At 34.5% G+C, this 20,364-nt stretch overlaps 1 protein-coding gene across 2 annotated transcripts in view; it reads right to left on the bottom strand.

The window, feature by feature from the left end:
- The window catches only part of FBXL17 (F-box and leucine rich repeat protein 17), a 271,732-nt gene that overhangs the window by 80,854 nt on the left and 170,514 nt on the right, over positions 1–20,364 (bottom strand). For both annotated transcript variants that reach the window (XM_086868428.1, XM_023943721.2), the window contains one exon: positions 13,869–13,945. In XM_086868428.1, coding sequence (XP_086724554.1) covers positions 13,869–13,945 — 77 coding nt within the window. The remainder of the gene's footprint in view (positions 1–13,868; positions 13,946–20,364) is intronic.

The raw sequence follows: 20,364 nt of genomic DNA, 5'->3' as shown, positions 1-20,364 counted from the left end.
TCCACTTGTTTTTCCACTTTCTTGGCATATACAGGAACAGTCCCATGTGGGTACAGAAAGAACTAAGTCCTCCAATGAGTCATTACAGTACATGGCCTCAAAGAACTACTCGTAGGCTGCAGTGTCACCAAACCCAACATAAAGCGCGCCCACCGCCGTAATTCTGACTGATGAATGTGATGTAACTAAAATGCACAAATCAAAGAACAGGCAGTGAAATTTTGAATATTTTACCGAGCTCTTTTTTCCTGAAAAACATATCTTCAAATACCTTTTTATTTACAGTGTCATCATTCTGCCTGGCCTCTCCTGAAGGATACAGTTTTCCAGTCAGCAGTTCTGTGTTCCTCTGTCCGAGTTTCTACAATGTAGGTATACAGGGCCACTTCAGGACATCACTAGTTATAAACACAACTCCCCAAGGGTCTGAAAATAGCTTCCAATCACTTAGAGTACTTCTGTCCCTCTTTAGCATCGATCAAGAAAAACTGGTACATCAAGTCAGATAACAAAGTTTTATGGTGGTGGAAGAAATGAAAAAGAGCCAAGCACAGACTAACCATAAAGGTTATATATTCTACTGATATTTTCCACTTCATTGGAAAAAAAGGCACAAACCTATGCTTTTAGGGAAATAGCAGAGATTCAGATGAAAAGTTAGAGGAGCATAGGGTATGTACAATTTGAGACAACTGGGACAATTACAACTCGTAACTGGGGATTTGGTGCACCAGACCAGCAACTGGTTATAGTTAATTATTCCATATGTCCTTTTACCAGGCAGCCAAAGTCAAACACTATGGTGTCCTTGATTTCACTTTTCATAACAGAGATGGTAACAGCAAAACTGGTAGGTTAAAAGTTAAAGAAATCCTGTTTTACCAACATGAAAATGCAGCAATATCCAAATAGCCAGAAAGAGGTTTTACTTTTTTCCCCAGTATCCCTCATTAGTTTAAAACAAAGCTGTAGGCAACATAACACTGTCACTGATTTTTAATGACATTTCAACGTTAACTGCAAAAAGAAAACAAATACAATTAATTCACAAGGCATTTGGTTTTTTCTTCTAAATAATATGTTAAAATGTAATGGTGAAATAAGTGCTCATGGCCTAAGGAAAAGTTCAGTGTGATTAATAAGCAGCATAAAAAGCTCCAAATAGGAGGAGCCATTGGTTGATTAACCAAGAAATAGAACGTTATTCTTATTTGTTAACACTTGTTAATTATCTTTTTTTTTTTTTAAAGTTTCAGGTTCGTTTCACATGCAAAAACAACACACTTTTCTTCTTCCCATAAACACCACATTGTGGCAAGATCTGAATTGTACTGGTGGTTATGAAGAGGATGGAAACAAAGCTGACTCACAGCTCACCAAAAGATGTAACAAGATCAATAACCACAGTGTAGCATGTGAGATTTATGCTGGGCATTTGAGGGAAAATCCAAAAGTCTTTAGCAGTGTAAATGAAGCACCGATAAAATATCCAGAGACATGGTGGACCCTCCGTCCCTGGAGGTGCTTAAGGAATATCCAGACAGAGCCACAGAGAGCCAGATTGGACCTGATCAAGGGCGGGTGACATTCCCACCCAGGGTGTCTGGCTGGACTGAGTGACTCAACACAGGTCTCCTTCAATCAAAATTTCTGTGATTTATTGATTATACCACATTAATACTATGCCTAATGCTCTAATGCGAGACCTAGACCTTTGTGAAACCCTTACAAACAAAAAATAATGATGATTTCATACTTGATACTTTTTGTTTACTGGTTGCTCACTAAACTTCAGGACAGTAATTTTTTTTAATTAAATTGAGAAAATACTTCTGTTTAAGATGCATTAATTCACATACTCATAAAAAAAGTTGCATTAATTAATTAGCTATTTGAGAGAACACACATTTTTAAACATAAATTTGACACTAGACAATTGTTAGTGATATAGACCTAAAAACTGAATCAAGGAACATACTTGATTTCATACCCAAAGCAGAGAGAGATACTTTTACTGTATCTTCAAATTAAAATTATTTACACAAAATGCAACCTATAATTTCAATCCATTCAAAATTTGGTAGTATGAAAAAATTCTTTCCCATTTAATCTTTACTCTACTATGCATACATAGCAAAAGTACCATGTTCCTAGAGCTCCCAACTCTATGGAGCTGTATCATATACATCACACATTCTATTAAAAATTTAAAAAAGCCTCAAAAAAACATTGAAAACACTGACCTGGACACACCCTCTCTCCCCACCTCCCCCCCCCCCGCAAAGAAAGTATTAATGTCTTCAGATTATGAAAAGTTTTGTAAGTTTGTACTCTGCATCATTATGCCTAGATAAAAACATTTAAACACTCCCACATTTGTACTGTTTTTAGAAGCATCTAAACAGGTTGACATCATGGAATATATTTCACTTACCTATTACAAAATATGCAAAAATGAACAGAGTATCTCAAACTGCACGTTTTTTAGAATTTCAGATACATTAGAATTGTTTTCTTACACTATTCAAAAATTCTTTTTAGCCATATTTATTTTTTTTTTGCTAACATCCTTGCATATTACATTTTTGGGCATACTTTCCTACTCTTCTGTATTAGGCATCTTGTAATTAGAAGAAATATGGCTCAGTATGTATAGCTAAAAGTAAGGGATGATGGCATCAAGCTAAAGAGAACTGCAAATAAAGCAATCTTGCTGTCTGAGTGTTCTGGAAAGATACTTGACATTTCAAAAGCTAAAATGATCCCACTTGACTTATGAGAAACTAAAATACATAACTTAAAAGCTACTTTGAGACTAATTTTTTATAGAAAACTCTTAAAATATTTGAAGTTGACCATAACAAAATTTTTTTGTCAATTAATTTTTGAAAGCACAATGATTACTTGATTATTTATGAAGTGAATCACGTTCCCTCCACTGGTAACAGAGCAGTTTCTACACTCTGTTCTATGCTGTGAAGAGCTCACAATTTACAAAGACAGCACGAACTTCTTTGTATAATTCACTACAGATGTAAAAATCAAAAGCTAGCCCAGAATCACAATTACAGGAATGCAGAGAGGAAGTACCACTTGATACATTTCACTAAATAAATTAAAATGTTTTTTGGATGCATCCTCTGTTCTTAGACAAGCTGATAAAAAGTCATGTTTCTAATTTTTTTGTTATGTATTTTGCTGTTGAGCTGTAATTCATGTTTCAAACTAACACGAATTAAAAATTATTCAGTCCCTACTACTATTTGATATTTAAGTACTTGGCAAATCCAAAACTTACACATAACAGATCTATTAATGCACACTCATAGTGAAACCTCAGTAATATGTCAAAAGGCACATGTGTTGTAAAGTTAGAAATTGTTTGAATGTTCTCCTTCCAATTGTTAAAAACATTTAAGCACCAAACTATTTTAATTAAGCATTTCAATTTTTTAATTATAAAAAGCTCTAAGCCAGTATTTATTATATTGCTGTGATATTAGCAACCTAGTTTCCTTTTTATTCTAGTCAGCTGCATCAATATCTTAATCACTGTTTTTTTTATCCATTTAAAGAAAAAACTCATTTCTAGGTATTCATTCCCTTAACACAATCTTACTGCAGAAGATTACAGAAATCATTACAAGAATTTTTTTTTTTTTTTTTAAATGTAGGCATTCAAAATAACTACACTACTGGTACAAAGAAATTTATTTGAATTTTTTAAGGCAGGCAGATAAGCTATGGTCAAAATTAGATTTTTCTTGAGTAATTTGAGTATTACTTGAATTCAACAACAAACCATGAGAAATACAAAACAGAATATAGAAAGGAAATTCCTCCAACAAAAAAATGGATGCTTTTATGAATGTTAAAGATTTAACTTTGTTTGAGCGATTATGATGAAACAACTGTATTACTCACTAAGTTTCAACAACAGTTTTTATGTTTAAGAAATGAGCTTCTCCCTTTTGGATACCAGCTTAAGAAAACAGTCCCTTTTATTTAGACAACACTGTAGAAACACATGAACTTCAAAATGTCATTTGTAAAATATGTTTTATAGTGCAGTAAAAAGGGGGATCATAAAATTGGCTCCTAGAATTTAGTAGAAATAAATTGCAACTGCAAACTATCAGTCACTTTAAAATACGGTGCAACTCTTTACTTGTACAATTACATATATCAACAAGACTTTTGTATCATAACCCATTAAATGGAAAAAGACTCAGCAAGTTCTTTTTTTTGTTTCTTCTTTTTGAGTTCTGTTTCTCTCACTTAGAGAAAAACACAAACGCTTCTTTGAAATTTAGAATTATGAGAAAGAATGTTAAATAATCCCCTCTGAAACTTATACCAGGTTTATTTTTCAATAATTTCACATGTAGCAAACATATGGATTTTTGAAAGTATATTATTAATAGCTATTGAATAAAAAATGTGCTTTAGGGGCAAATTTTGAAAAAATTCAGAAGTACAATGAACTAAATATAAAACTGGATTATAGCAACAGTGTGTTAATGTGAGTTGCAATTGGTGTTTATCAGAACATATTAAATTATATTAATTTTATTAATAACATTATATTACATTATATTAAATGTTTTAAACATTTAAATTTAATTATTCTATCCAAGAGAGAAATAAATTCATGCTAAATAAAGTTTCACAATTGTTTCTGTTAAGTATATCTACCTCTGACTGCAAATCAAATGTTCTGTTAGAATTGTAATTCTTCCTTGCAGTGTGACGTAACAGGTACCATTTGAAATGGAAGTATAAAATAACAATACATTTTGTTGGTAGCCTTAGGATGGGCAAAATCAAAATTAAAAAAAACAACAACAAAAAAAACCCAGTGTTGTTCGTAATATTTATAATGTTCATAACATGATCATAATTGCACAATTTACATGTAGTCATTTATTTGTATTTTTAATCAGTGTTGAGCTCTGAAAACAAGGGTTTAGATATATTACTTATGCTGTGTGGTAGCTCAGTGGGGAGACACTCAGGACACTGGTTTTAATACAGGGATTAACATGGGCAGCTGGGGAATGCAGGTATATGTTACTTTTTTAGGTCACACAAAAAAAGAAAATACAGCTAACACAAGAGAACCAGATCCAGATTTTGAGTTAAATGGAAGTTTGGTATTACATCAAAATTTCCTAACACAGTAAATAAACCAAGAACCTGAAAATGTATTTCTGGCAATACATACAGAGGTTGTGGCAATTTCAATTTTTGTTGTATCAAAAATACCCGTCTTGGAACTCAGAAATGAGATTGATTTTTCCTGAAGATTATCTTAAGCACTTCTCACTAGTGATAAAACAGCACAAAATTAAACTTTCTATTATGACTGATAAATTGCTGCCAAATTTCTCACCAAAGAGCTGAAACAACAACGCAAAGCACTGTGTTTCCTACAGAAAAGCTTAAATCAAAATAGCAGTACCTGTGGATCTCTCTACAAGACAAATCAAACCCAAAGTACAACACATCTCTGTTTTCCACATTCAGACCAAGCAACTGGGAACAAACTCTGTACAAATCATAGGCTTATGCTCTGTTCATCTTGATGATTCAAAAGTGTATCTACATCCAGCTTCCTCCAGCTGGCTATTATACTTCATTATTTTTAAGGGTACAGGTTAAGGGAGACAACCTACCCTCCAGTATGACAAAAAATAGTTTGAAAGTTTGTCTCATCTCATTGCTCATAGAGAAAATCCTTTATTATGTACCATAGGACAAAGGATTTGCAACTGTCTGTTATTTGAGAAATATGCTATTGCAGTAATTTATTTCACTGTAAGGGTCTTGAAGATGCACAGTGGTATCTCAAATCAACTTCTAAAGAAAACTGCATGCCATTTTTATGACTTTGGGAATACTGATAAAACTTACACAAAAAGAAAATTTGGAGTTTTGATAGTTATGAATTATATACGGCGCTGACAAGATTGTTCAAGGGCTCTTTTTGGCTTCAGGGATTACTTTTGAAAAAGTTTTAATTTGACTTTTCCTTATTAATGATTTCCACAGACAAGTGACTAAAGTTTTCTATTCACTCCTGAACATTCCTAAAAGCTCCTAACCGAACTGAAAAAAGCTGTCCTCTGATCAGGTTCCATTCCCAAATACATCAGTACACAGCTTTCTTTCCTCACATTAACAATTCTCTTGGTTTCAATGTCAACTGGATCCCTTATGGAAACAAAATCAGGTGTCGGTACCTGCAAGATTATGTGAGCAACTACTCCAAACTAAAACAACAATAATAAATATAAATCAGACAAGTTTTAAAATGTCCTTACAAAAGCTTTACACTGTCATTTTTCTTCCTAGCTGAAGGGAAATTTTCAGAGGTTTTAAAATATGTGTAAAGACTCCAACTTCTCCCTGCACACTTCAACATAAACAGTAATGTCATTATAATGAAGGAAGAGGCAGTAAGCTATAATGTGTACTGTTGGTTTGCTAAACCACATAAAACTCTGAAACTCAACTCTATTGCAAGAATTAGTTTTCACTGATTCTTATAATTACCAGGGTTTCTATGGAAATATTTGCTTCAGAATTCAGAAAGAGTGAACATTTTAATGCCAAAAGCAAACAAAAACCCTTTACTAGCTGCTAGATTTTGTGAAAGGAAGTAAGTATCATTAATACATACAGATTGCTTGCCACCTACTTACTCTTCAGGTAATTTAATTCTTATGGTGTACTGGAGCTGAAGTTGCAATCTATGCACAGAAAACAAATACCAAAACCAAGCAAAGAACTTCAACGTTTGGCACTAAATATCAACAATCTGGCTGACTTACTTCAGTGAATTCAGGTTTCTGAATAACTAACAGACCAAAAACCAGAGAGCAAATGTTTTTGTGAAAAGGAAGAGGAAAAAGTTTATAAGAAAGCAATATATAAGTGTGTAAATATATATATATATATATATAGTAGTTAGATACTACTATAACGTAGTATGTAATATATGTACTATAATACCACAATTTTATAGAAGCACAGACATATATACATATATATAACACACACAACACCACTAAAGAAGGTAACAGAAGCCCTGGTCCTTAGGAGATTATCTGTACATTTACCTACAAGCATAAACATGGCTGTCAGTGTGATCACTGCTTGCCCTCTGCGTCATGAAAAGCCGAAAGAGAAAAAACCACGCACAGGATAGGAAAACCTAATAGGGGAAAGATTTATTCAGAGAAGAAGGGAAACTTGGAATTCAATATGGCAACAATTCAAAATAATTTTGGAAGACAAAATGAAAGTTGTCTTTATTTAAATTTATATAAATTAAGGAGGAGATTGCAAACCAGCAATGGGTGAGGATGAAATACGTTAGAACTCAGAAATGTATTTACCACCTGTTCCATTCTGTCTATCCATAAATGCTGCTCTTATCCCCCCAAAAATGTTTTTGCTTTCTGAGTTATATTGTACAGAAGATACGGTGTTTTAAAAATAGATTTAAAAAAGCTAATATTGAGAAAATTTTTAGTGAAATCAAGCCTTAGAGAGATTTGCTAATCCAACTGAGAAGCAGACATTGAACATTCTTTCTTGTGAAAATACCCACAGTATGCTTATTCTTTATGATTTATATGACAAATGCAGATTATTGGAGAGAAAACACAAGAAACTCTCAGTAGAACAACTTGATCCCTTGATAATTAAAATATTCTATTTTAAAATAGAAAGCATAATGTTTAAACACTTAAACATTAGAATTTAATAATATGGGAAACTATTTTAATATTGTTAGCAGTATCTCACTTCTGAGAAAAGAATCCATAATCCAGTTATGAGAAATAAGCACAAGTTACAGTTATGTTTTTTCTTGTGACAATTGGACTTGATTCAGTATAAATGCTATCTTATTCCTCCAGACTTCTACTTGTTACAGCTCTGTCCTATCTATAACATATTAATATAAAAACTATATAATTCCATTATAGTTCGTTGAAACTCATTTTTTTGCTTCAGTAAACACCCTCTGCAGAAGCAAAACCTTCAAAAAGCCCCCATGTATCCTCAGAGACACTAAATCCATCATTAAATGTTGAAAACAGGCAATATGAAAAAGGAATAGTACCCATTTTAGAAAAGAAAAAAGCTACCTATCTAGAGAGCTCTTTTTCAATACTCAGAATCTTAAAGTTTTCAGCAAAAGACCACAGTTCATCTCAGCTCCTTGTGCCAAGCACCTCTGAAAAGCTTTGTGCAATTGCTTCACAGCTAGAAAAAGAGACTTTTTCACTTACGCAAAATCCAGAACTACTAGGTAATGGAAATTCTACAAGACAACTATGAAGACAACTGTCATCTTCTGCAGGTTACTTGACAGGCAATGTTGTGAGATAAATTTATTCCCTGCACTCTGCTAGCCGCACTCCTAGTAATGACTATTTGGGCACTTTGTTTTTTCAGAAAGGTCTTCAGTGATTTTGCAAGGCACAGCTGTACAAAGTTCTGGATTTGAACACTCCCTTCGAACATTTTTCAAAGGTGATTACTTTAGGGATTTATTTTCTAGGGTGGTGGTGGTTTGGGTTTGCTTTCTCCTCTCCCGTGTTCCCCTCCCCCCTTCTGCTAGTGGAAGCCTAAAATTTAAAGCTTGCCTTGAAATTATTTTCTGCACCTGTAGATGAAACACTGCTCTGACTACTTTTCTAAAGTGAAGTAAAGCATTAGACTTTTATCTTTCCTTACTGCAAAGAATGTGGTTGTAAAGTAATTCTTAGTAAATATACACTTAACATTACTGCAAGATCAAACCCTTAAAACATCTCCTCCTGTTTCACAGGCTAGTTTCATCAAATCTTTTTATCTTTGAATACAAAATCTCACTTTTGTGTTTCAGAGTGCATAGCACTGGCACTATTACAAACTTGATAAGTAATAATTTACTTAAAATAAATTCCCAGCACTAAGGATATCAATAAAACCCAGAACTAGAGCATAAAATTGAAGAGACAGTTACACAATTCTGTGTGTGCTTGCTGCCCTAGCTCACTGCTCTGCATCTTCACATCAACCTAATTCATTTGACACACAGTCTCCCCACAGCTGAGAAAGTCCCGCTTCCTTACCAGTTCTTAGGAAAAGCTTAAATACAAAACCCACTATGTTTAAGTAAAGTTAAGGTTGTGACACAAATCAACAAAAGGCAGGAAATTCAAAGATAATACTGACAATCCGTGCTTAATTCATGATTGCCGAACAAAAGGGAGAAAATGCTATGAAGAACTAATGTTTAGCTTTAACTTCACTCTGTCTGTGCTCTTGGGCAAACAGGTGTTTGTCTCAAAGGTTATACTAATTCAGTCTGTCCTGTTAGTCTAGATGCATTCTAGTGATTATTTAACATTTAACAATGTGTTGGGTATAAAGTAACTTTTAAATTCATTGTCAACATCCTAGTATGTTATACTGTAACAGACATCACTGATCAAAAATACATCTTGAGAAAATTATGCTAGACCTAAAAAAGGATATAATAACATAAGTTCTTTCACAAGTAAACAAAACACATTTTTCAAATACAAAAATACAAAATTATATTTTTTAATGTAACCTGAAATACAGAATGCTTTTTTCCCTGCATCTATTAACAGCTCTCAGTATGTATACATTCTTCAATTCCTGTCTGAATCCTAATCTGTCTCTATACTATAAAGAATACTTTTCTGGTCAGAAAAATGTCAGAGAAAGGAATGCAGCCTATGGCTACATTATTAGAGTGTAGGGTTTTTTTATTTAATCTTTTAAGCTTCCAAAATAAAAACTAGTATTTAAATTCACTTTAAAAATACTAGTTACATTAAAAAACATTTATGCCTGGTAGCTTTGTATACTATCTACCCTATGCAGAAATTAGAAAAAGAAAAAAAGGAAATTAATAAAATGACAAAGATCGCACTTCACAGCCTTCTTTAGAAGACATGAAATTACCTCACATATACACACCTTACTGAATTAATTGAAGAATAACAATAATAGTTTTTTCTGTAATTATTTTCTTTATTTACTGAAGTTATTATTGATAAATTAATGTATCAAATGATTAAAAATGTTGCTGGAAATTATCAATATTACTTTTTTTTTTTCCCAGTTGAGTTACTAAGCAATTATGATCTTGTCCCAGACATCAAAAATCTGCACTTTCCTAGCATAAAAAACCTGCCATTGAACAGTATCAAAGAGGGCTTTCGAAATCCTACATCTGTGTAAACCTGGCATGAAGATTTTAATTGTCAAAGCAAGGACAACTCCATGCTTCACCCTCAGGATTATCAAAAACAGAGCACAGTTGCACAGAACTGTGTGCTCTCAGTCAGTCACAGCCTCACAGAGCCTCAGATACTCCCTGGTGGAGCCAGAACAACTGCCTGTGTGAAGTCGCTAAATCTTTATAAGACCGTGGGACACCACCTACAAATTTCCCAGTAAGTCAGGCCCATGTTCCTCAGCTGATTTCCTCTACTGAGGACATGGGGGCTTCAAAAGCCTCTGAGGAATAGCAGCTGCTCTTCTCCCCATGAGGAGACAGATTCTTTGATAAAGGAGGTTCAACAACAAACAGAGCTCCCAGCACTCTAAGGGTCTTGCTTTCTAACTTACCAGCAACAAATGCAAATGTGAGAAAGTCTTCAACTGAATTGCCAGACAGTAATCGTGAAAAGGGCCTGGCTCAACCCTGAAACACTCTCGTTAACCTAATAAACATTCATTTGCTATCATAGATTTTTAATCTAAAGCAAAATCTTGACTTCCTTAGAAACCATAAATTATGCTTATAAATTTACTTTGTTACAGTTTGTTTTGCGTTTTCAGCTCAGATATTAAAAGCAGAATTTATCAGGTTGGCTTGCTGAGACATGCTGAAGATTATGACAGTAATCAATTAGTCAATGATGTATCTGTTATAAACTACTCAGACCCCAGGTGGTAATGAGTAAATAAAGTTTAATTAGAACCCATTAAAGGTACAAAGCAAAAGCGGGGGGTCAGTGCCAGGAGCACAGTGGGAATCTTTCTGCTCCCCAGAGGCTTGCCCACGGAATGGTGCCTCTGCCTTTTACAGCCTCAGGGTTGCATCAGTGCCACTCAGATTCATGAGCAGTCCTAATTTGTCCATCCAGCTCCTCCCACATGGTTTGACCAACGTTAGTACATTTGGCTCATCCCAAGGTCTGTCAGTCAGTCCTCGTGCCCTCCACTGGTGGACCCGCTCTGGCACCCTGACTGTGGGTGAGGTATTTCCCTGCCAGCCTCCCAGCAGCCAGCATCCCACACTCCCTGCTGCCTCTTGCAGGGGTAAGCATATGCCTCCCCCAACATGTTCTGACAGCCCTGTCAGCCAGAGCTGCCAGGCAGTGACCACAAAAGGGGAAGGGAAGCATTGAGGGGAGAACAGAGAAGGGTTCAAAACCAAACTGGAACAAGAGTACGTGTCAAAAGAACTATAAACCTTAACAGAACTTCTTCCCACCATACTTAATAATTCCTCCTCATTTGCATGAGCCAATCACTACACCTTATTCATAACATATCAAAAATCGATCAGTATCTCAGCTATTTTACTGGATCCTTAAAGGCAAAAATAGATGAATTTTTAAGCAAATGGTAGAGCGCAGTAGAAACACTATGAACAGAAAATATTCCCGAAGTCCCAGTAACTGAGTGCTATGATGCTAAGTGACTGCAGATTACAACACGATAGTGACAGATGGGCCTTACTATACAGAAGAGAAGCTGAGATTGGATAGAGCTAATCAGCCAAATGCTCCACTCATTCATTCTCTGAAACACGCTTCCTGCCTTCCATCTATCTATGGACACTTCCTTTTCTCTCTCTTTATTCTTTCATAAGCAAGGTTTTCACTATGCTACATTTCTTTGCTTCAGCCTTTCAGTTGTTTCCCTACTTTTGGGGAAAATCATGTTTTCCTCTGACTAACTGCAGTGAATGAAGGGTGAAATCAGTTTGAGAAATTATTGATCCTCAAGACTTGGATTCTGTTGTGCCTATGATTGTAGAAGGGATTACAGACAACCTTGCCCCTGATAACTCACAGCTATTTCCAATAAAGATAAGTGTGATAGAAGAGGTGGGTTGGCTTGTCAGGGGAGGGCCTTGAGGGAAGACCTGGAGGAAGGGGAATGAGCCTGAGGAAGATGATACTGAACAAAAGATCCAGAAGGACTGGGCAAAACAGGCGAGAGAATCGCTGCTGTGAGGTCAGTCTGGGTCTGCAGTTAGAACCTGTTGTAGGAACCTGCAGTCAGAGTCTAGCTAGGTAAAAGCCTGTATTCAGAGTCTGCACAGCCACAGTCTAGCAGGAAATAACCCCTATTCAGAGGCTGCAAGGGAAACCTACAGTGGGAGCTTGCTGCAGCCAGAGTCAGTGAATAGTTGGAGCCAGGATAACCGAATTGTAAAGAGGAATAAACCAGGACTCTTTTCATACTGTGATAAACAAGAAGTCTGTGTCTTGGCTCATTTCTACCCTCCAATGAGAGGGCTGCTGCAACACATGATAACTCTTTCCACATGGGCTGTCAGAGTCAGAAGGGACAAGTGTAGGGCCCGTAGATCCACAGTACACAAACAGAAGGGACAAGTCTCACCCTCCAGCAGTGACAAGAAGCACCTCCATTATTATCACCTCGTGTTCTACAGATTATTTCCCTCCCTGAATTTTCACAAGACATTTCACAAATTCAGAAATTCATCTTGGACAAGTGGTGTCCAGCTGAGAAAATCCATTTTCAACTCTGACAACTTCTGTTCTGCCCAGGGAAGTACAAGCATCGGCAGACCAGAGGAGAGGGCAGTAAAGGCCCGTGTTCCCTCTCCTCTGCCATGCTCCAAGCTCTGCAGCTGCAACAGACACATGGTGGCCTCATGTTCCAATACTGTGGACATAAGGTGAGATGAACTCTGCGGAACAAGGTACCCCTGAGTGCACAATACAAACCCCAATGAAGTGCAGAATTTGAAAAGGAAAACAGAAGAATGAGTTTGTGACCAGTGGAATGGTAATTTATCACTTTGACACATTAATTCTTTATTAAAATCTAGGGAGTATAAAGTTTTAAAAAAATAGTGAATGAGAAACAAAATAATCAGAAAGTCTGAAATTAACACCTCAAATATACCGTTTGTAAATCCTACTGAAATTTATGCATCTAAGTGGGAGACAGACATCTGAGCATTTTTGTCTTATGGCAAAGGTAAGTGTCTTATTTAAGGTCAGTATCCTTTTAAAAAAAAACAAAGAAGCCTTTCCAAACAAGGAGTAAAAGTTTTCCTAAAATTCTAAATAAATAATATTCTAAATAAAAAATCTGTCTTTCCCTGTGCCACTTGTGACACTTAATTCCCAAGATGCTCCTCTCTATTTTACCTTAACAGTATTTTTAAAGGTTCATCAACCTCATTCAAATTTTATGGCCTACAAGAGGTGATCAATTCACATTCTTACTGGCTTAATTATACTTTTACAGCATCTAGAAACACATATATATTTTTTGATTTTCTCTCCAAGGTTCGCCTGGTCTTCAGGACTATTCAAAAGGGACTCCACCCAGTCTGCCCAGTAATCGCCAGTTCCATAAGGATATTTTGTAGCAAATATATTCACTGATTTTCATACTTCCAACCCCAGATACTTTTAAACAAGTCAAACAATTTTTATAAATTTCCTATTTTTGTGGATGAAGGTTTTGAAAATTTTTATCTCTATATTTCCAACACTTTCACTAACAATCCCTGTGAACTCCGGTTCAATCTTCACAGAAACTAAAGATATAGGTATATTACATACCATAGTCTGTGATCTTACAGGATACTAAATACAGTTCTTTCAGGTTCCGTCCTTCTCTGGCAATCACCTCCACACATCTGGAAGACAAAGTAAAATTACTGTTGTGAGACAGTAAATCACTTTTAATATCCAGAGTACAAGCCACAGGTAAAATGTACTGTATCTTGGTTTCTTCATTTTGCAAAAGGCTCCATATACTTCACTGTAAATGAATATGGCTATATGTTTACACTACAGAAAAATATTATTTTAAATTGAATGCTTTTATATGGATATTCCCCTAAGTCTCTGAATATGTGAGTTGTTTAAAATGTATACAGAAGAGCACTTTGGAAAATTACATGAATGTGAATTTCCATTTCTTTATTACTTTTGGAAAGTTTCTGTTGCTAATTTTAAGCTTTGACAGCTTTCTTCTAGGAAAGAACTATAAATGCACTGTAATGAGGACAAAATACAAGAAAATGTAATTTTCAATTCATGTTTGTGTTTCTTCAGTGATTACTGCATGAGTCAGCATTCATCAGGTCATGAAATGTTACACGACCATGGTGTTCCAACACATTGCTGGAGAAGCTTGTATAGATGAGAAAACAGCTCATTCATTTACCTTATCATAACTGTGATGAATATGCAATGAAACATAGAGGGTTTCATGTTATTCTTGCTGCTTGAGTTTTGTAAGCAAGAAAATTAATATGAATTAATTAATAAAATTAAATAGGAGCTTATTACGTACTTGTGACCAAGTCTGTATTACAAAGCTATGTTTCCAACTGCATTGTTATCACTCAGATATCATATTGTTATCACAGTATCATAAAATACATTTTCAATCCTATTAATGTAGTTCAGTTGATCATTAGATCAGCTAGCATGACTATTGTGCTATTTTCTACATAGATACATTTTTTAAAGTGTATTTTATTGGATGAGTTGTAAGAATTTCTTCTGATCCAATATATTCGACTTTAATTTTCAGGTCAATTACCCAGTCACTTATTCTGACACTTAAATCAACCCTTGAACAGTACACAAAATTAAATTACTTGCCAATTTCTAAGAAAATAAGTATTGCTGAATTTGTCATGCTTTTGAAAGATACACCTAAATCCTCAGAGACCTCTTTCTTCCATTTACCACCTCCAATAGATTATGTCCTAATCTGATTTAACTGTTCATGCTGGCAATTTTTGATTTTAAAAGCAACCACCTTACTCTTACCACTCACAATAAGGCAGTAACTGAACAATAGCCCTTCATACCTATCTGTCCTCTCACTGCATCCTTCTAAAATGTACAATGAAAATTCATTTCTACTAATAAACAGCACACCTCTGACAGAGTACCTTAATCACAGTTCCTTTAACACAGTTTTAAATATTAAATCCTGGAAAACTGTCAGAGCCTGATATATAGAATTTTTTTCCAATTCTTATCATTAGGTAAAGGTTAGCTTACCTCATGAATACACAAAGAAAAGAAATGAACATTTACACCAGAACTATGCTTTTTTAATATAAGGTGATCTCAGAACTACACATTTTCCTAAAATAAGGTAAGATTTAGAGCACTAAACACACTCTATATACAGAGAAAATTTCTTCTGCTTCTGTCAGACATGATTTTGAAGAACAAACTCATCTTTTTTAACTGGATTATTAAGATTACTACGCCATGAGAAAATATTTTTATTATGTATTCCAGAAAAATACTTCCTAATAATGAGATTTTATTGCTGTTATTGGTAATATGAATAAAAGGAAAATCATTATAATATATTTTATTACCTCTATTTTTATTAGGCATTTCAGCAAATAAGATATAATTGAAGAGTCAATGGATACTGAGGTTAAAAGATGCTTTTATTATAATACGTATCATTTAGCAGAGCAATCATATTATGAAACACTTTTTACCCTTGGATAAAATTTTTGAGCCTAAAAGAATATTTTGAAAATTGTATGTAATGATTCTAAAGGATTACAAATTACTTTTGCTAATTTTTACTCACTGAGAGGCAACTAATCTAACAAAAATGAAGTATAGGAATCAGTGTCTAAAAATACTATCACAAGGCAGTCAAGATGACATAGAAGACTAACTAATTTTCTCTACAACTTCAGTTGCACACCTTTTCAATCAGTCAGGGTCAAAGCTGTATTACCGACACAAATGCAAAAGCACCTGACTGTGTAGCCCTTATAAATGTGTCCTTTAATCCTTCCAGGTAGTGCCAGCTCTAAGGATGAAAGTTTTTTAAAGTGGCTTGAGTGACTCCAGTCCTGTTCTCAGTGACATCTTGGAGTCTAAATGGAACAGTCTTCACTTTCTCCTACTAGGAAAAGAGACCTCTTCAGAGTCTTCAGCTATATTAATTAAACAGGGAAGGAAAAAAACCCCAAATATAAAAAGAAAAAGGTTTGAAAAATGGTGCTTTGAGTGCCTCATTTATTTCTGTTTTTTAAGAATAGGAAAATCACCTAACATCTAAAAGAATGAGGTAATAGCACATCTAGTTTGGAGAAAAAACCAAATATATAGAGCTAAAATACTGAATTGAATTTATGTGCTTTTGTGCGATTTCTATACCTTGCATAAGTCAATCTAATTCCAGTTTACATTTCTATTACCCTTTCTATAGATCATCCTCATGTAAATCAACCTGCAGAGACAGGAGAAACACTTCATATGGCCTCATTTGCCTCTGCTCTGTAGATGATCACACAATACATAATTGCTTGTAACAACTGACTTCTTTACAACATATGAAAAAATAAGAGTAGTTGTGTATTTATTGCATTTACCTTTTAATCGTTGTTAAACATGACAGCAAAGAAAAAGGTTAAAAGAAAAAAAAAATCAAATTAACCTTTTCTAGAAAGCAAGGATCATCTTAATTCTATTGCAATAATCAATCAAAATGATGTCAGATTATTGTCATATCTATCTTTGGAAGTATTTATATTTATGATGTTGCTGAATTAGACAACAAAGAAGCCTAACCTTAAGAAAAAAACAACAAAAAGAACCCCAAAAAACTACCCCAGCATCACACTGGTAAATAAATGGAAGAAAAATGATTATTTAAAGCTGTGGCAAATTTCAGAAGTAAGCACACCAGAAAACTGAGTCACAAAGGACTTGGGGACTAACCCCTCTCTGTTAGGGACTAACATGGACATGGTGGCAACAGCTCTGTGCCAAGGCTGAGACAATTTCTTAAACCTCTTGAACCAATGTTACTGAGCAGGCTTTTATCAGCTGTGCTAAATGTATTAAAAAATAAACAACCTTCCAGAAAGAAAAAATATTTTTATACTCAAAATAACTTATTACCAAAAATGAGTGAAGGAATAAAAAAATAAAACTATAGTTAAGAGCTTTGCTAATATACATGTCTGGATCACAGCTGGTCAAAGTTAAAATCTTTTCACTTTCTTCTTTGCAAATGAGTACCATTTAGAAATATATAGCACATTAAAATATCAAAACAGAGAACATGAAAAATTTTAGGAAGACACAGTGTATTTATTAAACCTGAAAATATTATCCAAGAAATTCTTATACCAAGCTTTCCCTAGATCTATTCAATATTTTATGAGTGCCGTTCTCCAATAGACTCTTAGGCAATTCAGTTTTATTGCATTTGATTCTAAAAGTAAGAAATTAGTATCACATACTGTGAAATTTACAGTGCAGTTAGGAGCAAGAGAAAGGCATAAAGCCCAAACTGGTTTGACATCAACCAGCCAATCAAACAATATTATGAAATCAGGAATATAACTAAGAATATACCTACATACTGTTAATTCAAAATAGAATTACAAAACCATGGAGGTCTGTAAGATAACTAGAAATGCAAGATAACCGAATACTGTGATGAACATAGGAACACTGAAAACATCACAAAATTCCATTACATTCAGAGACTAATAAACTTAAGATTACCTCTTATGTTTATGATTTCTTAAGATGTCTTTCTACTTCAAAAATTAAAAGAATCTCAGGGTGAAAACAACATAGCTATAATGTTGCTCAACTTTCAGCAATTGCTGTCAATAGAAAACTCTCCATCTGGGTTGCAGAAACTACCGAAATTTATCCACTGACATGTACTTGTGTCTACTGCTCTTCCCACCTGGTCTGTAGGTGTGAAAAATTACTTAGGTCTACAAAGAGTTCTCTCTTTTTTGGTATTTTATGGTAATGTCTCTTCAAAACTCACAAAACTGCATTTGAAATAGTGTTTCAGATATGTCTAATGGCAACTTCAAATTTAGGCCCATATTCTTGATAACTTCACACATATACATATGTGCAATGATTTCTCAGAGTCAAGGTTTATGACTTCCCAAAACTAGAGCTTAAAAATAATAGAACTCTAACAAACTAGAAAAAATAAGTCATCTGGAATGCTGTAATTTTTCTTCTCTTAGCCAATTGATCCCTATATTTTCTGACCTGACTGAAAGCTTAAGGTAAATGAAGTAAACTTCAAGCTTCTACCTGTAAGAAAAGGTAACACAGATCCTTAAGTTATGAAAAATAATGTTATTTATATATATGTGTATACGTGTGTCTACGTATTTTATACATGTGTGTGTGTGTGTGCATACAAACACAGAGCTATTCTATTTCTGATGTAAATCTGAAAACGTTGGAAAATCGAATTTATGGCAACTGAAAGGAACTAATGAGAAAATATGAGTACAGTATTTGTGTTGTAAGTGGTCCTGGGAGACCTTGTTACAGTCTGAGACTCTTCAGCCCTGAGCAGAGCTAATTGGAGTCGCCATGTACTGGTTACGAGTCTACAATTTGAGGGAGTGAGTGAGCTTCACCAACCAAAGAGGTATAAAACCCCCAAAACATTAACATACCACCTTGGTAAGGTTCAAATTTAACATCAGATTGCTTGCAAGTCTTCTCTGGTATTTGACTGTATTTGTCTCTAAGCAGTCAAGTGAACACCTCCCTATCCCTCAAATCATAACCAACAGCACTACTGGGAAGCAAAAGGGAGCTTGGAAAAAACAAGAGCACTAAATACGACATGGAACCCATAAAGCTCTCATGAAGAAATATATAGTGCTCCTCAAAAATTAGCATTTCAAGCGTTAAATTCAGGCAGAAAAAATTAGCTGCACATGAAATAACACTCAGAGCTATTGGTTTTGATTACTTAAATATTTCAATGGCAGGCAGTAATGCAATAACCAAATCTCTCCTGTAACAAAACCAAACCTGTGACCACAGAAGCACATATGGTGTTAAGAAACCGATGTAATCTGAGGCCCACTGCACTAGGAAAGAAAAATTTAAAGGCTAAAATAGTGACAATTCTAACATTTTACTGACAGACCTATAAACCCTTGTAAAACCTCATAATAATAAATGCTGAACTTAATACTCTGAAGTAAATATTCTTGATTCAGGATTCTCTTTCATTGATCATTTTATTTGCATTATGAACAATAGATTTCTGCCAATATATTTGTTTTCTAATAATTTATACTAATAAGAAGTATGATTTTACTTGTTTTTCAGTTACCCTTGTACACAGCTTTTGCTGCCATTTTTGAATCACATTCAAAATATGTTTTAAAATTATTTTTTTAATTTTAAGAAAGAACTGCATGTAAAAGAAATGGTATTAACCACAGAGACAGCAAAACAGGGTGAGACTTGGAATCAAAAGCACAAGCTGTATTTGAAAAGTACTTTTTGTCTGGAGCCAATATGCAAAGTGTCACTAGTTATACAAGTTAACAGCAATTATCTTAGAGCAGTCATTAAGTTGTGATTAGCAGGGAGGTATTCCTTAGAAAAATCAATGTAATTTAAAATTAGGTTTGCCAAACAGTTTTGCCACTTACAGCACAGGAAAACAGTAACATTTTTTTTCATGCTGGGATTTATAAATAACTGAGGTGAGGGTAGCCAAGTCCCACAATGTCTGCTTGTGCTCTGAGCTAGTCAGGTGCATGCAAGCTCTAACCAGAGAGCTACACAGATAAATGAACCAGCTCTTTGCTTAAGATATTATGCCCCATCTTTCAGCAATAAATATCTATTTTCAAATATTTATTACTAGTGTTATCTAAAATTAAATGCCTTCTGTTACCCCAACTGAAAGTAAATCCAGCAAGCAATTAAACCAAGAAAGAAGAAATTTAGAAAATTGTTTAATCTGAGTTTTACATGTAGTAGTATTCCAAGTGGCCTGCAGTTCCTTTCTGGCTTGGAGGAGCTAGATACCATAATGGATTTTACAGAAATAAACAGCTAAGAAAAATAATCTTACCCTGAATCCCTCATAAATCTGATTTGCCACAGATAATCATGCTTAAGCATGGAAAACAATTAAATGGTATATCTTACCTTTTAAGAACTCTAGAATATTTTAGAATTCAGACTTAAATGAAAAGGCCTATCTGACACAGCACTTCGGCTATAGCTTCCTACATCTATTGTTGCAACCTGTCTACTATCA

The sequence above is a fragment of the Cyanistes caeruleus genome, chromosome Z (assembly GCF_971803275.1).
Source record: "Cyanistes caeruleus chromosome Z, bCyaCae1.hap1.1, whole genome shotgun sequence".
Classification (NCBI taxonomy): domain Eukaryota; kingdom Metazoa; phylum Chordata; class Aves; order Passeriformes; family Paridae; genus Cyanistes; species Cyanistes caeruleus.
Note: the sequence above shows the minus strand (reverse complement) of the source record. Positions and strands in the feature narration are given on the sequence as shown.